The sequence below is a fragment of the Ursus arctos genome, unplaced genomic scaffold (assembly GCF_023065955.2).
Source record: "Ursus arctos isolate Adak ecotype North America unplaced genomic scaffold, UrsArc2.0 scaffold_5, whole genome shotgun sequence".
Lineage (NCBI taxonomy): Eukaryota > Metazoa > Chordata > Mammalia > Carnivora > Ursidae > Ursus > Ursus arctos.
The window spans coordinates 31,180,821-31,197,733 of NW_026623067.1; the positions used below are offsets into that span (position 1 = coordinate 31,180,821).

Genomic DNA, 16,913 nt, shown 5'->3' on the forward strand with positions numbered 1-16,913 from the left:
AGGTGGTGGGCCAGATTTGGCCAGTAGACTATAGCTGGCCAGCTCTTGCTCTCAATCATGCTCTTCCTGCCTTCTGAAGTTACAGAACCTTTGGTTTTAAAATGTGGGACTCCTGGGTTTATTTTCAGCAAGATTTTAATAAGACAAGCAAAATATGCACCAGCTTGAAAACAATGATCCACACATTAATGATCCACATGAATGGAAGAGAGTTCTGAAACAAATAAACATCAAGAGCAAAAACATTTGAAAAGTGGGCCATTATAATATGTCCCTCTCTTTTGCCTGTCATCTGTATCTTTATCACAATAAATACAAACTTACTTCACACTTGCCAACAAATGCCCCATAAAAGAGTAAGAACAAAAGTACATTCTATAAAGCAAAGCAGTAAATTAAAAAAATAGAATCCTCATACAAATTCATCATTTAAAATTCAATAACTTCTAAAGCCTAACCATGCTTGAGAAAAACTCCGCATTATCCTGATTCCCTTAAAAAAAATTTTAGGTTCCCAACACAAATCAAAGTCCCCACAAAAAATTAAAACCCTGAATGAAATCTTTACATGGTATAACCACTATCACAGATTTTCACAATTCTAAACTGTAAAAGACAGAACATATGGTATTATGATTCAACTCTAAGTAGGAGATCAGCATAGGAGAAAAAAATAAGGCAAAATTAACCACGTATATGGCACATTTCCTCTGTGTGAATTGCTACCATAACTAAAAATGGCAAAAAAAAAAAAAAAGGCATGTACTCAGATGAATGTTAAACCATATTTAGGTAGCAATCCCAGTTAATTTCTAGAACACTGAAAAGAACTTACCCCTTCTTTTTTTCCTTTTCTCTCCATCTTCTCCAACCTCGCCTTCTTCATCATCATCCTCTTCTGACCCACTGATATCAGAGCCTGATATTTCTTCCCCTTAAATAGAAATTTTACAAAACAATTTATATTCTATACCAGGTTATGGCCTACATTAATTTTCTTCATTAAGTCTGTTGCCCTAAACAAACCGTATTTTAATATTCCTAAACAGTATATCACATGCTCACCTCAGGAAAAAGACGTAATGTATACAGAGGCTTTATTTTAAATTTCCTAAAGAGAAGTTAAATTCTGATCTACTTACTTAATGGGTGCCCAGTCGGGTAAGTATCTGCCTTTGGCTCAGGTCATGATCCCAGGCTCCTGGGATAGAGCCCCACATCTGCTGCAACCCCAGCTCATGCTGCCCCCCTGCTTGTGCTCCCTCTCTCACTCTCTCTCAAATAAATAAAATCTTTCAAAAAAATTTCTGATCTACTTAAAATTTCAAATGATTAAATAAAGTACTACATATAATACAAAAATTTCGAGTTAAAGTCACTATTTCAGTTTTTTAAAACAGTGATCACTCTGGGAGCATTTTCTCCTCAGTTTTCTGTATAGGATTTTATTTTATTTTTAAAATATTTATTATTTTTAAGTAATCTCTACACCCAACATGGAGCTCAAACTCAAAACCCTGAGATCAAGAGTCACATGCTCCACCAACTAAGCCAGCTGGGCGTCCCTCTAAGATTTTTAAAAATTCATTCAACCTGCATATTTTTTAAGAATGATAAAACTCATCTAACACAGTGATCCCACCTTCAGGACTATATCATAAGAAAAGAAGGACTTACTTGTACAAAGAGTATAATAAAAAGAAAAAGAAAAAAGGGAATAATTAAACTAATAATGCAGATCAGTACTATATTACCTTCAAAATAGTTATTTAAAAATAACACTGTCCATGTATGAAATGTCTAAAAAAACAAAGGTATTTGGGGAAAAAAATAAATATATACTAATCACAAACAATAATATCTAAACCAGTAAATAATGGATAAGAAGAGACAAGTATATTGGGAGAAAGAATTTATTAAAAATATTTTCTTTGGCCTAGTAACAGTGACACCCTAGTAGCAGTGAGTGCACCTAACACCCAAGTCTTGGTTTCTAAATACGATTCTCCACTGAAAGGAAATAGGGAGAAATAGATGGTATTATGCTAGGGTAGGGAACATATAAAATGAGCCTAAAACATCTGTGATGCCAGAAATAAAGAAAAACTCAAAACCAAAAATCAAAAAATTGATGGAAGCATGGTGAAAGGATACAGCAACTATGGCAGGAGCCTGAAGGAGCTCCTATGGCAGAAGTTCGAACAATCTGAGCAATGAAACAAATAATGATATTATTGTATTATAATGCACAGACTAAAATAAATATCCATGAGTCGGTACTGACAAATAAATAAGCGAATAAACAAGTGGGGGAGGAGGGACTACTCCCCCTTACAACAGAATTCCAAACATTAAATATTAGAAGGAATGATGAGAAAACAAAATCGCCGAGGAGCAAATTCCACAGAATTATTGTTGCTGGCAAGAACCCCAGATGGATGCTCAAATTAGTGGGGAAAGGTATGATAAGAAACAGGACCCTTTAGTAATTTCGAAGTATCTCCCCACAAGATAGACCTTAAGTTCAAAGGAAAATGTAAAATTATAGAATTTAGAGGGAAGAAACCTTGCAGAATAATTACGAGAGAACTACAGACAACCCAAATTGAGGAACATTCTACAAATATATGACTTTTACAGTGTCAAGACCATGAAAGGTGGAGAAAGATGAGGGACTGGAGGAGACAACTAAATGCAATATGTAATGCTAGACTGCATCCTGGACTAGAGAAAAAGGGCACTAGAAAGCAAACTCAACATCTAAATAAAATCGACAGATTAGTTAATAAAGTCTGTATCGATGTAAAATTCTAGTTCCAACAACTGTAAGATGTTCACCGTAAGATGCTCCAGTCATATAAGATGTTAACATAAGGGGAAGCTAGGTGATGGGTATATAGGAACTCACTATACTTTGAAGTTTCTAAGTCTATTAAAAATTTTAAAAATTATTCTTTTAATGTTTTTCCCTACTTTTTTATTGTTTATATGATCAACTGTATTTACCATATTATAACACTGTTAACTGGATTATAAAAACAAATGTCATAAGCATCAGTGAAATGAAATGTCTTAAAAATAAAGTCAGCATTACCACATGATCGATCAATTCCACTTCTGGGCATATACTCAAAGGAAGTGAAAGCAAGAACTCAAAAACGTATCTGTACACCCACATTCGTAGCCAGATTATTTACAGTAGTCAAAAGGCAAAAGCAACCCACGTGTCCACCAAAAGATGAATGGATAAATAAAATGTGGTATATACAAACGATGGGATATTATTCAGCCTTAAAAACGAAGGAAATTCTGACACATGCTATGATATGGATGAACCTTGAAGACATTATGCTGAGTAAAATAACCCAGACACAAAAGCACATGTATTATATGATTCTACTCATATGAGTTATCTAGATAGTCAAATTCAGAGACAGAATAGTGGTTACCAGGGCCTGAGGCAGAGAGGGGGACGGAGAGTAAATGTTTAATGGGTATAGAGCTTCATTTGGGGATGATTAAAAAGTTTTAGGGATGGATGATGGTAATGGTTATAGAACAATGTTAACATACTTAATGTCACAGAATAAAAATAGTTAAAATGGTAAATTTTACGCTATGTTTATTTTGCCACAGTGAAAAAATGTAAAAAAATAAAGGCAGCAAAATAAAGGTGTGAATTGAACATTAACAAATCTAAGAAATTTTAAATCTTTAAAACATATTGACTATAAATACCACCTAGTGGTCATATTTAAAATACCAGATTTCATCATCTAAAAGGCAGTTCAATTACTGCTTTTCCTCAATAATTTTACCCAAGTTTATTGAATCAGTACCCTTTCCAAACATCTGTGATGGTGGCATCTGTGTAATTCACATCTGTCCTATCCAGTCTCTCCATATACTATTAAAAAAAAAAAAAAAAAACCCACTCTAAAGCCCTTTGTTTATCTGGTATGAAAAGGAGCAGCCCTATGCCAATCAGTTCTTAGCATGAAAGTGTGGAGAGTCACTGAGCACTTGATTGACAGTCTGTAAATTTCTCATCCTCATGAACAAGGTCTTCAAACTTTCTAACATCTGGTTAGAAAAGGATTCCCCAAACAGAATCGCATGTTCAAATTTAAGCATGAAAGCATATTTTCAAAGTCACACAATGAATTTTTACTTACTAAATTCTGTTTACCCATGACCTTGATAGGTTTCTTTACTTTGAATAATAGCCACTGATATCTTTCACAAAGAACTCTGGGTCATCTTCACCTAAATACATATATGGTAACACTTGCTCTTATACAAAGACCAAAAAAATTCATTATTTAGTAAGTGGTCAAATGAAATCTATAAAAGGACATGGCCTGGGTGGCTCAGATGGTTAAGCATCTGCCTTCAGCTCAGGTCATGACCTCTGGGTCCTAGGATCGAGCCCCGCATCGGGCTCCTGGCTCAGCAGGGAGTCTGCTTCTCCCTCTCCTTCTGCCTTTTCCCCCTGCTCATGCTCTCTCTGTCTCAAATGAATAAAATATTTTTTTTTTAAAAAAAGGACATGGGGACTGAGATGATTGAGATGGAGTTTAAAGTAAATGAATTTTAAAAAATCACATACACAAATATTACATAATTATACTTAATATGAAAATGCTAAAGTGTGTATCAAGTTACCTTGCAGAAATATTGCTTTAAATAGCAATGTTAGATGCTCAAAGAATTTTAACAAGTTGTTTTTATTAGAACACTTAGTGGGTAAGCAACATATTTTTAGCTAACATTAACATTAATATTTTGACAAAAAGTTACCTTCTTCAAGCTTTTTTTTCAGTTCCTCTATTTCTTTCTGAAACTGGCGAAGCAAAGCATCCTTTGGGTCTTCATTAATTCTAGCTTTGTTTTTAATATTCTTAGCACGGTTAGCATACCGTAATGTACTGATAGTTTCATCATAGTTGTAATCTGCTGGCCCAATATTTGCACACTGTTGAATTAGGAATACAAAATATTTTATACTTGATGCAGTTAAAATTAATACTACCATTATGATACATCAAAAAGAATTTTTGAAACATAGTTCTCCTCTGGCCTTCTTGAACGAGAAAGCATCAGCCACACAGATTTCCAACCCCATTATATGGACTAGCACACACAGTGTACTTGAAAAAGAATAACCACAAATCACAACAAGCGAAATACTTAATAGTTTTAAAAATGTTATGCATATCAATCATTGGCATAAATAGGAATCTGAAATTTTCCTGATGATAACTATTCCACAATTAAGTCTTACCATCATGGTTTTTGAATTTCCTCCTAAGGAATCCTGAAGAAGACGAGTCAGTTTAGAGTTGCGATAAGGAACATGAGTGCTTTTTCCGTCAACCAAGGCAGAAATTACATTACCAAGGGTGGAAAGCGAAAGATTGATTTTTGTGGCTTCCTTTAGGCGCTGTCCAGTAGCTCCAGTTTTTGCCTGTCTTTCTGAACCCTAGCAATAAACAAAGACAGAAATAAAGCTAAAATAAAAAATACAGAATATTCCTCTGAAAGTTTAAAACAAAATTTGACACTAAAATATCTGCTATGGTATCTGGAATTTGCTTCAAAATAATAGAGGAAGGGAAAAAGCGGCTGATGGTAGAGATGAAACAGGCCTGGGCATGAAGAGATAACTGCTGAAGGTGGGTCACGGGTACACAGGAGACCATACTGTTCTTAGTACTTTTATAGACGTTAGAAGTGAGAAGGTTTCCATAATAAATAATAAGTTAAGAACACATATACAAGTAAACAAGTTAAAAATTGTATGTAAATCACACATTTTCACTTGAATTTTTATTCACTTATAAAATGCACAAAATCACAAGTTATTCCTTGAGTAGTGCCCTCTTACTTACAGCAAGATCTACAAGATGGAGCTTCCCCATTCTGACATGCATGTTACCATCAACGCCTTTTTCACTGCATTCTATAGTAATTGTAAAGATGGCATGGGAACGGGAACTGTGTTCATTCATGTTAGTTGCACCAACAGAACCTTGAAGAAAGGAAAGAAATTCTTAAAAAGTATAACAAGAGGGAGTAGTTTTAAAAATAATTAAATGTCCAGAATGGTTTTAAATACTTAATCTCATCACAGCAAAGAGCCAGAGAGCATGGCTAACCCAGAAAAGGATAAGTTTATTTAACATTAAAAATTTCTCTGCCTGACAATTTATGTTGATAACAAAAGAATTTGTAATGTTTCTCATATTACAGAGGTAATTTTAGGACAAAACACTTAATTTCAATCCCAAGTATTATTGACTAAACAAATAACTAAGGTAAAAAAAAAAGTTAAATAATTTAAAAAAATTATTGCTGTTTCAGCTATCTCTATTATGTTCTGAGAATCCAAACCACAGAAATACTCGCACATATGCATTAGATGATACAGGCTACTCAGTACAGCATTGTTTACAATACCAAGAGATCAGAAACAATCAAAAGGACAGTGGTCAATCTACTACAGAACAGTCATGGGGCACCTGGTGGCTTAGTCAGTTAAGCATCTGACTCTTGATTTTGGCTCAGGTCGTGAGATCGAACACCACGCTGGGCTAAGCCCTCAGCACGGACTAGCCTGAGATTCTCCCTCTCCCTCTCCCTCTGCCTCTCCCCCTGCTTGCATGCTCTCTCTAAATAAATAAAATCTTAAAAAAATAATCGTACTATGGGCTACTATATGTCCTTTAAAAACACAAAACAGATCTGTATGTATGACATGCGAAAATACCTATAACATATGAACTAAAAAAAAAAAAAAAAAAACAGAGAAAGGAATATATAGTACAATCCTATTTCTGTTAAACAAAGCATCCACTCAAAATATAGTATTTAAGTATAAATATTTTACATAAATATATTATGTAAATAAAGAAAAAGTTGTTTTGTTTTTTATAATAGGTATGTATTAGTTTTTTTTTAATTGCCAAGTATTTGAAAAGCATTTTGTTAATTTTAGCCAGTGTCAAAATTATCTTCCTACTATATATTCATGCAGAACTTCTCCGTGCAAGCCTTGATTTTATAATTTTAAGATTAAAAGGGTATTCTTTATTAGCATATGGTTATATGAGAAGCCAGGTAACTAGAGTGTAAACTGCAGTCATAAGGGAAAGGAAAGCCTAATGGAAGAAGGTAAAAGAAAAATTAGTGAAAGAAAATGCAAGGATTTGTGACTCTACAAAAATTTTCTTTTAAATCATATTACAAACTTATGTATTTTTTCCAAATATACTTAAAAAATAAATCCAGGGGTGCCTGCCTTGCTCAATCAGCAGAGCATGTGACTCTTGATCTCAGGGTTTTAAGTTTGAGCCCCATGTTGGGTGCAGAGATTAAAAATAAAATCTTTAAAAAAATAAAATAAAATCTAATACCACTTCATAACATCTGATCAGTAGAGATACACCTACTGAGTATTATTTTATCTTCTGGCTTTTCCACTTAACATTAATCTCCTATATTTCCATGTAAAAACAATTTGCAAATTTTATTAAAATTGATTTTGCTACTCCCTGATATCTGGGATTGTTTCCCAATTTTAGGTCCTCATAATGAACACTAATATGAACATCTTTGAGCAGACACCATTCTTTCTCTTTAGGATTATGTTCATGGGATGTATTTTCCAAACTGGAATTACCAGATCATAGGGTAGGAATAGTTTTATAGCTATGTGATTATCAAAGCACACTGTAGCAGTGTTTTTGAATTTGGAGTAGGAGAGAACATGTAATTTGAAAAAATCATATTAACTATTTTAGTACCTATTATATTTTTGCAATGTAAGTACAGCATGTTATTTATGACTGTGACTTTTCTTTGTTTCTGGTTATGAAAACAAAGCAATGCAACAAACATGCTACACTGAACATTACAATCCCTAAGGAGAAAACTGCTTGCAGCAATCAAGTTGACTCAATGCTCCAACCTACTAATACATCACATAATGGAAATAAAACAAAAAAACTTACATAGTTTTAATTTTTGTCAAAATATTTATTCTGGAGTAAGAAAAAAACTAAATTTTTATATTTTTCAAGATGCTATGGGAAAACTTATCCTATAAATATGACTGCATGTGTATAAACTCATACATATAAGAATATTTACTGCAGTATTGCTCAACACCAGCATGAGTGAAAACAACACAAAAGTCCATGAATAAAAGACTGGGTAAATACATTATGTAGATCCATTCAGTGAAATACTATATAGTTACTTTGAAATGTCTACCATGTGTTACTGTGAAATGATTTCCAAAATAATACCATTAAGTGAATAAAGGATACTATTCTCGGACTCATGAGGAAAAGACAAGCACTTCCTCTAAAAAGACATGCTTGGGCATACATACACTGTGTCGGGAAGGGGACAGGACAAAGTAAGAGAGTTCCGCCAGGGAACTAGGTGACTGAAACCCAAGGGTAGGAGAACGACTTGTTTTTCAATGTATACTTTGGTGCCTTTTGAATTTTACATGTGTATGGATTACCTATTCAAAAAGAAAATTTTTTAAAGAAAATGATTATGGTTTAATGGTTGAAAAACCCTGCTCTACAGAAACATTAGCTAATTTACAATGGTGCCCAGAATGCAAATGTAAGTGACTATTTTAAATCTGCATTTTAATTGCTAAGAGGATCACGTATTTGTTCTTGGGATAAAAGGCTTATTTTCTTAAGTGTAAAATTAACTATTTCTATACTATGACCACCTGGACAAAACGGGAACTAATTTTATATTTGTATCAATTTTTCAACTATTTAAAATAGCAGCTTTTACTGTCACATTTCCTCCCTCTGCTATTTTCCCCGAATAGTTATTTTACTCTATTTCAATATGATAAAATTGGTATTTTTATGTTAGAACTTTACTACTTGGTTATCTGCAATATCTTGGATATTTTCTATTTGGAAAATTGCAGTACTGTAAATGTCTAATTCTTAGACTCAAGCTACTAATCAAGAGTATTCTCCTCCGCTCTCTTAGGTCTTCAAATGCCTTTGTCTTCATTTCATTTCTCTCGTTTGAATTGTTTAGTTTTCCTTGAACGAATCCCACATACCAAATTAAATTTTCAGTTGTTAATGGGAGGTTTTTTGTGGGGTTTTTTGTTTTGTTTTGTTTGTAAGGGATGGTTTTAATCACTACCGTGAATGGAATCTAAGTCAAAAAAAATTTTTTTATTGAATAAGCAGTACATGAACATACTCCTGGTATAAAAAAATTCAGAAATACAGACATACAAAAACACAAGGTAAAAGCTCCATATGTCTCTGTTCTCCAATCTTACTTCCCCTTACCTAAAGGTATTATTAAATGTCCTTTCATTAGTATTTAACATACACAGAAGTGGATACACAAACACACACACCGCCCAAATACACAGCTGTTTAACAATTTGGCTTTTTTCCATATCTATAAATGAGATAATGCAATACATATTATTCTGCAATTTGCTTTCTTTTCACTTAACGATATATCTTGAAAATCTTTCAGGTTTCTACATGTAGATTTAACTCTTTTTTTTATAGCTTCATTATGGTCCATAGTATTTCTGTGCCATAATTTCTATAACCGATGTTTTACTGATAGTTACACTGCATCAAAATTTTGCTATTACAAATAATGTTGCAATAACGCATTTTGTGTTTAGGTCTAAAGATATTTTTCTATATATTTATCAATATAGATATATCAAAACGTATCTAGATATACATTAAAATTAGAAACACTGGGTCAAAAGAAATGCATTTTAAAATTTTAGCTGATACTGTTACACTGCCCTTCAAAAAGGCTGGAGCACTGGACGTTCCCATCACCAGCGCCCATCTCTTCAGAGCTTCACGAACCTGGATACATAGCTCCATTCAGAACAACGGGTAAGATACCTCCCCACTGTTGTTTTAATACCCGTTTTCCTGATTACTTGTCTAGTTGAACACCCTGTGGTATCCTTGTTGTTCTGCACAGTTCTTCTGGGAATAACATATTCATGTTCATCTTTTGCTCATTTTTCTGTTACAATTTGGCCTTTCTCTACTACTTGGTTTATAAGAATGCAATGGATTTTTTAAATTTTTCTTAATTTCCTTGAGTTTGCTAGATCTATAGCCTAGCCAAAAAAAAACTTTTTAAAAAATGTTTACTTTCTATGTTCTTGTTTTTTTACCTCTGATCTCTAATTGCTGCTAGCAACATCACTAGTACCAGGCCTGGAGCATCTGTGTATTAAATAGTGCTGCAACTTATTTTTTAGACAAAACTTCAAACACTTATTAAAAAGAATGTCATTTAATTTTGGTTTGCTTTTCTTGTCAACAAAAGAGAGGCAGTAAAGTGCTCGGTTAATGATGACCAACGGCCTAGGTTCAGATACTCACTCTGCCACTTACTAAGTAGCACGTAACCTTGGACAAGTTACTTAGACTAAGTCTCGGTTTCCCCAGTCATAAAGTAGGAATTTAGTACCTTCATGGTCCAGGATGAGGATTTTAAAAAGATCACTCTTATAAAGAAAGCACTTAGCACAGGCCCTTACCACATAGTAAGTGTTCCATAAATGTAACCAATATGATTACAGCTAAAAAGAGACAGCTAGCTATATGAGAGTTTCAAATATATAGCAGTATTACCAAGAAACAAAATTTTGGTCCACACAGAAGGCAATGTGTGACCTCTTTCACTCATGCATGTTCTCTACACAGTAAATAATCAAGGAGAAAGTGTTGTCGAGACACTTAAAAAACCCAGTCTCTGTGGGGCAAAGTGCCACACCAGTTTTGCTTCTAAAAGCCCACTCAACACACAAACGTTCAATCACAATTATGTACCACACTTACGATTTTTGTGGCCTAGTGTCATAATTCTATCCATATCATCAGCATTATTTACCACGTAAGCTGATAAATCTTTGATATAAACTCCCACATCAGGTCTTTCTTTAACCTAAAAAGGAAAGGAAAAAATGACCCTAAGATTTTATGCACATACCATAATTGCACCACAGTTATTTATCAAACATCTACTATGTGTTGGACCCTCTGCTAAAAAGTGAGGCAAGAGTGATGGACAAGGTAGACGTAGTCCCTACGTAGACCTGCACAGGTGACACCCTACGGTGAGAACATACAGATGAGTAACACCACACACTAATTATTTCAAGTGGGATAATGTCATGAAGAAAAAAAAATACAGGACGGTATGAGAATACACTATAGAGAGACTAAGCTAGTAAAGTAGGGACTTATAGTTTCCCCAAGATGACGTTTAAGCTAAGACTTCATGAAGTAAGAGGCAGCCAATGCAGATTCCAGTAGCAGGAAACAAGTACGTGCTAGGATCCTGAAATGGGCCAAAACTAGGCACTTAGAAAAAAGCAAAAAACAAACAAAAAAGACAGGTTGGCTCGAAAGAATAGGAATCACAGGTAAAATAGGTGGGATATCTGGCTACAGAGGTAGCCAGAGGTAAGACTAAGCATAGTGGTCTTTATCTTAACAGCAACTTGAAGACACTGGAGGATTTCAAACAAATGAGTGAAATAATCAGACCTATGACATCTAAGTAAAAATGTTACCTTTCTGTGAGTGACCTTATTTACCAAATATGAAGGATATATTTAGGATAGGTTTAAAGTACAGTGTTAGAAATATAAAATTCACTTTATAAGACCCTAGCAGTCACCGCCACAAGTCAACAAAAGACAGGCATCCTTGGAGATATACAGGCTCGGTTGCAGACCACCGCAATATAGTGAATACTCAACAAAACCAAGTCCAATGAATTTCTTGGTTTCCCACTCCATATAAAATTATGTTTATATTCTACTGTAACCTATTAAGTGTGTGATAGCACTATGTCTAAAGAACAGTAATATATACCTTAATTAAGAAATATTTTATTGTTAAAATGCTAACCATCATCTGAGCTTTCAGCCAGTTGACATCTTTTTGCTGTGGAGGGTCCTGTCTCATTGCTGATGGCTGCTGACTGGTTAGGGTGGGGACGGCCGAAGGCTGGGGTGGCTGTGGCAGTTTCCTCAAATAAGACAACAAAGTTTGCTGCAGTGACTGGCTCTTCCTTTTAAGAATGATTTCTCCACAGAATGTAATGCTGTTTGATAGCATTTTACCCACAGCAGAACTTCTTTCAAAACTGGAGCCAATCCTCTCGAACCCCACCACTGCTCCATCAACAAAGTTTATAAATATTCTAAATCCTTTGTTGCCATTTCAATAATCTTCACAGCATCTTCACCAGTAGATTCCATCTCAAAAAAAGCAAAACAAAACAAAACAAAAAAAAAAACAAAACAAAAAAACACTTTCTTCATTCACCCATAGGAAGTAACTCCTCATCCATTAGGTTTTATCATGAGGTTGTAGCAATTTAGCCACATTTTCAGGCTCCACTTCTAATCCTACTTCTCTTGCTGTTTCTACCACATCTACAGTGACTTCCCCCACTGAAATCTTGAGCTCCTCAAAGTCATCCATGAGGGCTGGAATTAACTTCTTCCAAACTCTTGTTAATTCGGATATTGTGATCTCTTCTCATGAATCATGAACGCTCTTAATGGCATCTAGAAGTGTGAATCCTTTCCAGAAGATTTTCAGTTTACTTTGCCGAGATCCCTTAGAGGAATAGCACTATGACAGCTATAGTCTTAGGAAATGTATTTCTTCAATAACAAGACTTGATCCATGGGCTGCAGAATAGATGTTGTGTTAGCAGGCATGAAAACAACACTCATCTCATTGTATGTCTTCATCAGTGTTCTTAGGTGACCTGGTGCACAATGAGCAATAATATTTTGACAGAAATCTTTTTTGCTGAGTAGACTTAAAATATTCAGTGAACCATGTTGTAGAGAGACATGCTGTCATCCATGCCTCGTTGTGCCATTTATAGATGAAAGACAAAGTATATTTAGCATAATTCTTAAGAGCCCTAGGAGTCTTCAGAGTGTTAAATGAGCACTGGCTTCAACTTAGAGCCACCAGTTGCGTTAGCCCGTGATAAGAGAGTCAGTGTGTCCTTTAAAGCCAGGCACTGACTTCACTTCTCTAGCCATCGAAGTCCTAGACCGCATCTTCTTCCAATAGAAAGCTGTGTCATCTACACTGAAAATCTGCTGTTCAGCATAGCCACCTTCATGAATTATCTTAGCTGGAATTCCTGGTTAACTTGCTACAGCTCCTACATCAGCACGTGCGACTTCACCTTGCACTTTCATATTATGGAGATGGCCTCCTTCGACCTCATGAACCAACCCTTGCTAGCTTCAGACTTTTCTTCTACAGCCTCCTCACCTTTCTTAGCCTTCCCAGAATTGAAGAGTTAGGGCCTTGCCCTAGATTAGGCTTTGGCTTAGGAGAATGTTGTGGCTAGTAGGATTTTTGGTCCGAACCACTAAAATTTCTTCATCAGCAGTAAGTCTGTTTGCTTCCTTATCATTTGTGGGTACACTGGTGTAGCACTTTCAATTTCCTTCAGGACCTTTTCCTTTGCAGTCAAAAGTTGCTAACTGTTTGGTGCAGGAGGCCTAACTTTCAGCCTATCTTGGCTTTCAACAGGCCTTTCTCACTAAGCTTAATCACTGCTAGCTTTTGGTTTAAAGAGACATGCGACTCTACCTTTCGCTTGAACACTTAAAGGCCACTGTGTACAGTCAACTGGCCTAATTTCAGCACTGCTGTCTGTCAGGGAATCGAGAGTCCCAAGGACAGAAAGAGAAATGGGGAAAGGCCAGTCAGTGGAGCAGTCAGAACATACACATTTATTAAGTTTGCTGTTTTATTTAGGCATGGTTTGTGGCACACCAAAAACAATTACAATGGTAACATAAAAGATCACTGATCAGAGATCACTGTAACAAATATAATAATGAAAAAGTTTGAAATACTGCAATAATTACCAAAACATAACACAGAAACAAGAAATGAGCAACTGCTGTTTGAAAATGGTGCCAACAGTTTGTTCGACACAGGATACAAAATGCAGAATCTGGAAAGACTCTAAGGCGAAGCACCATAAGATGAGGTACACCTGTAAAGTGAAGCTGAGGCTCGGGTCAATGGCTGCCAGTGGAAAGAACCATTCCACAGGCAGTAGGACCTCAGAGACAAAGATGACAAACGGAAGTTTAAATAAAAAACAATCCCAGAGACAAAAATTACAAGGGCAGACACTCCAAGCTCCAGGTGTTGACTTGAGATCTAGTTGGCGGTTTGGGAGTTTTTTGGTCTCTTTTAGGTAACAATTTATAAGATATATTTATACATTAGGAAAAACTCCTCTTTTTCTGTCATGGGATATAAATACGCCCTGAAGTGGTAGTAGTAAAGGAGTATGCTGGTCTCTATAAACCACTGGGTGTTGAAATGTGCTCTGAGAGCCCCAGAGAGTTCATGGTGCCCGGAGGAGGCTGAGACGAACTCTAAAGAGAGCTTCACCTTCATGTGTTTTGCATACTGTGCTTCCACGTAAAGGTCTGGTTTGATGATGTATTTAAATGCTTTAAACCTTTCAAATGTTTGGAAATTACTGGTCTATATCAATGCTTCTCAGAAAATCTGTGGTAAGGAACAAATGTGTGTATTTCTAATCTGGCAAACTGGTATTTCTGAAAAATATAAAAATCATGCATCTGATGTCATGACAATGTCAAATTGCTGTAACAGTTTTTAAATGTTTACTCTCACATTCTGCATTCATGTAACTGCGGACCAGAAACACGCTTCTAACAAGCATTAGTCTGCAAATCTAAGGTCGTTTCCAAACACAGTATGACATTAATTTAAAATTCAATTAATAAGTGTAAATAAACTGATTAGATATGAAAGATGAAGAAATCAAATGTGATTCTAAATTTGTGAAAGCTTTTTTTTAATTGGGAAATGCTATCAAATAATTTCTGTCAGGGACACCTGGCTGGTTCAGTCAGTTAAGCATCTGCTTTCAGCTCAGGTCATGACCCCAAGGTCCTGGGATCGAGTCCCACATCGGGCTCCCTGCTCAGCGGGGAATCTGCTTCTCCCTCTGCTGCTCCCCCTGCTCATGAGCATGCTCTCTCTCTCTCAAATGAATAAAATCTTTAAAAATAATAAACATAGAATTTAACTTGTGTAACAAATACTGTTTATAACACTAGAACAACAGATCTCAAAGGAGCAGTTACTCCCAAACCTCGAATGTTTCAGAAATTTGTAGGGAGAGTTTCTGGTTCACTCGAGGACACTATTAGCACTCACCGGCAGGAGCAATGGATACTAAACATCCTGAAATGGGTGGGATGGTTCATCAATGAAGAATTGTCCCACACAATTTTGAATATCCTAGCACATATTCACATGGGTGAAAAAAATTATTTATGATTACCTGAGTCTAGACCCTGACTCTATTTTATATATAAAGACAAAGTGCTTTTCCACAATAATAATAAGAAGAATAGAAATACATAAAACTGAGGAAAGAACTACTACTTTATTCTGTTCAGAACACTAAAAAGAGCTTGTCACTATTTAAAAAACCATTTCATTAAACACCACTCAAGGGGTTTAGATCACCAATACAGCATATCTGTAACAGTCTGCATTTACAGCTGTTGCATTCATAATGATTACTTATGCCTCTGACTGCTTCGTTATGTCATTGAGTGTGGTCATATCTAAGCATTTATATAATGAAATACTAGCATTTTATTTTTTTCAGTACTTTGTTCTCATTTATATTACAACTGGTCAGTATACAAATATTTTAAAAATTATGTGTGTAGGTAGATATTATTGTCTATGAATTTTATTTCAGGATAGTCAAAGGGACATTACAAAATATACATTATAAAAAGGGGCCCCTGGGTCTAATACAGTTAAGAATCATTGACAAGAACGTTCCTGAGAATAAATCTGATCCATAATTACTGTACAAATGGAAATGTTCTTTCTAAATGATTTTTATTCTAATAATTTCTGCAATGAGAAACATTTAAATGGTAAAACCATAGAATTAAAGTATCCATCAAAACTGACGTCAAAAATGACAACTAGCAAAAAAGAAACTGACCTTGACATTTCCTATGTATACATCATCATTACAGAATAGGCCTTCATTAAGGTCCAACAAACAATACCTAAGCCTGCAATACACTGCTCCAAATTTCAGTTTCTATAGTAAACTTAAACAGAAAAAGGCTAGGGGCTCCTGGATGGTTCAGGTGGTTAAGCATTCAACTCTTGATTTCAGCTCAGGTACTGAGATCAAGCCCTGTGTTGGGCTCTGTACTGGGCATGGAGCCTGCTTAAGATTTTCGCACTGAATGCCTACGGTCACGTTATAAGAGCTTAATAACAGTAGCTGCTGTTATTCTACGTGTATTCTACACCACTCTACAAAGGTGGCTACTGTTATTCCACATTCAACTACTCTAGGCATATTATTAATTATTTTACTGATAATGGAATTCTGAATAAAATATCAGTATTAATATTTTAAAAGCTAATCTTTTTTTGTTTCATATCCTAAAATATTTGGCAATATTTACCAATTGTTTACCACATGACCCAGCAATCTAGCTTCAGGAATTTATCCTCAGATACTCCTGCACATGTATGAAATCACATAGGTACAACACTACTTACTACAGAATTGTTTGTAACAGTGAAAGATTAGAAACAACCCGAGTGTTCATCAAGAGAGGGCTAGCTAAATACATTTTAATTATGTCCATATAAAGGATAGTATGCAGCTTTTTAAAAGGGCAATAGAAAAAACAAGAATGAGGAGGCTTTCTCTGTACTGTATGCAAAGACTGCCACAATCCACGTTCAGTCAAAAAAGCAAAGCGCAATGGGGAATAAAAACAGTCTTTT

General features: G+C 35.2%; 1 protein-coding gene across 2 annotated transcripts in view; it reads right to left on the bottom strand.

The window, feature by feature from the left end:
• The window catches only part of KIF3A (kinesin family member 3A), a 51,592-nt gene that overhangs the window by 16,091 nt on the left and 18,588 nt on the right, over positions 1 to 16,913 (bottom strand). For both annotated transcript variants that reach the window (XM_026507953.4, XM_044387397.3), the window contains exons 5-9: positions 10,884 to 10,989; positions 5,892 to 6,031; positions 5,285 to 5,482; positions 4,801 to 4,975; positions 836 to 934 (exon numbers count right to left, since the gene is read on the bottom strand). In XM_026507953.4, the coding sequence (XP_026363738.1) occupies positions 836 to 934; positions 4,801 to 4,975; positions 5,285 to 5,482; positions 5,892 to 6,031; positions 10,884 to 10,989 (718 nt within the window). The remainder of the gene's footprint in view (positions 1 to 835; positions 935 to 4,800; positions 4,976 to 5,284; positions 5,483 to 5,891; positions 6,032 to 10,883; positions 10,990 to 16,913) is intronic.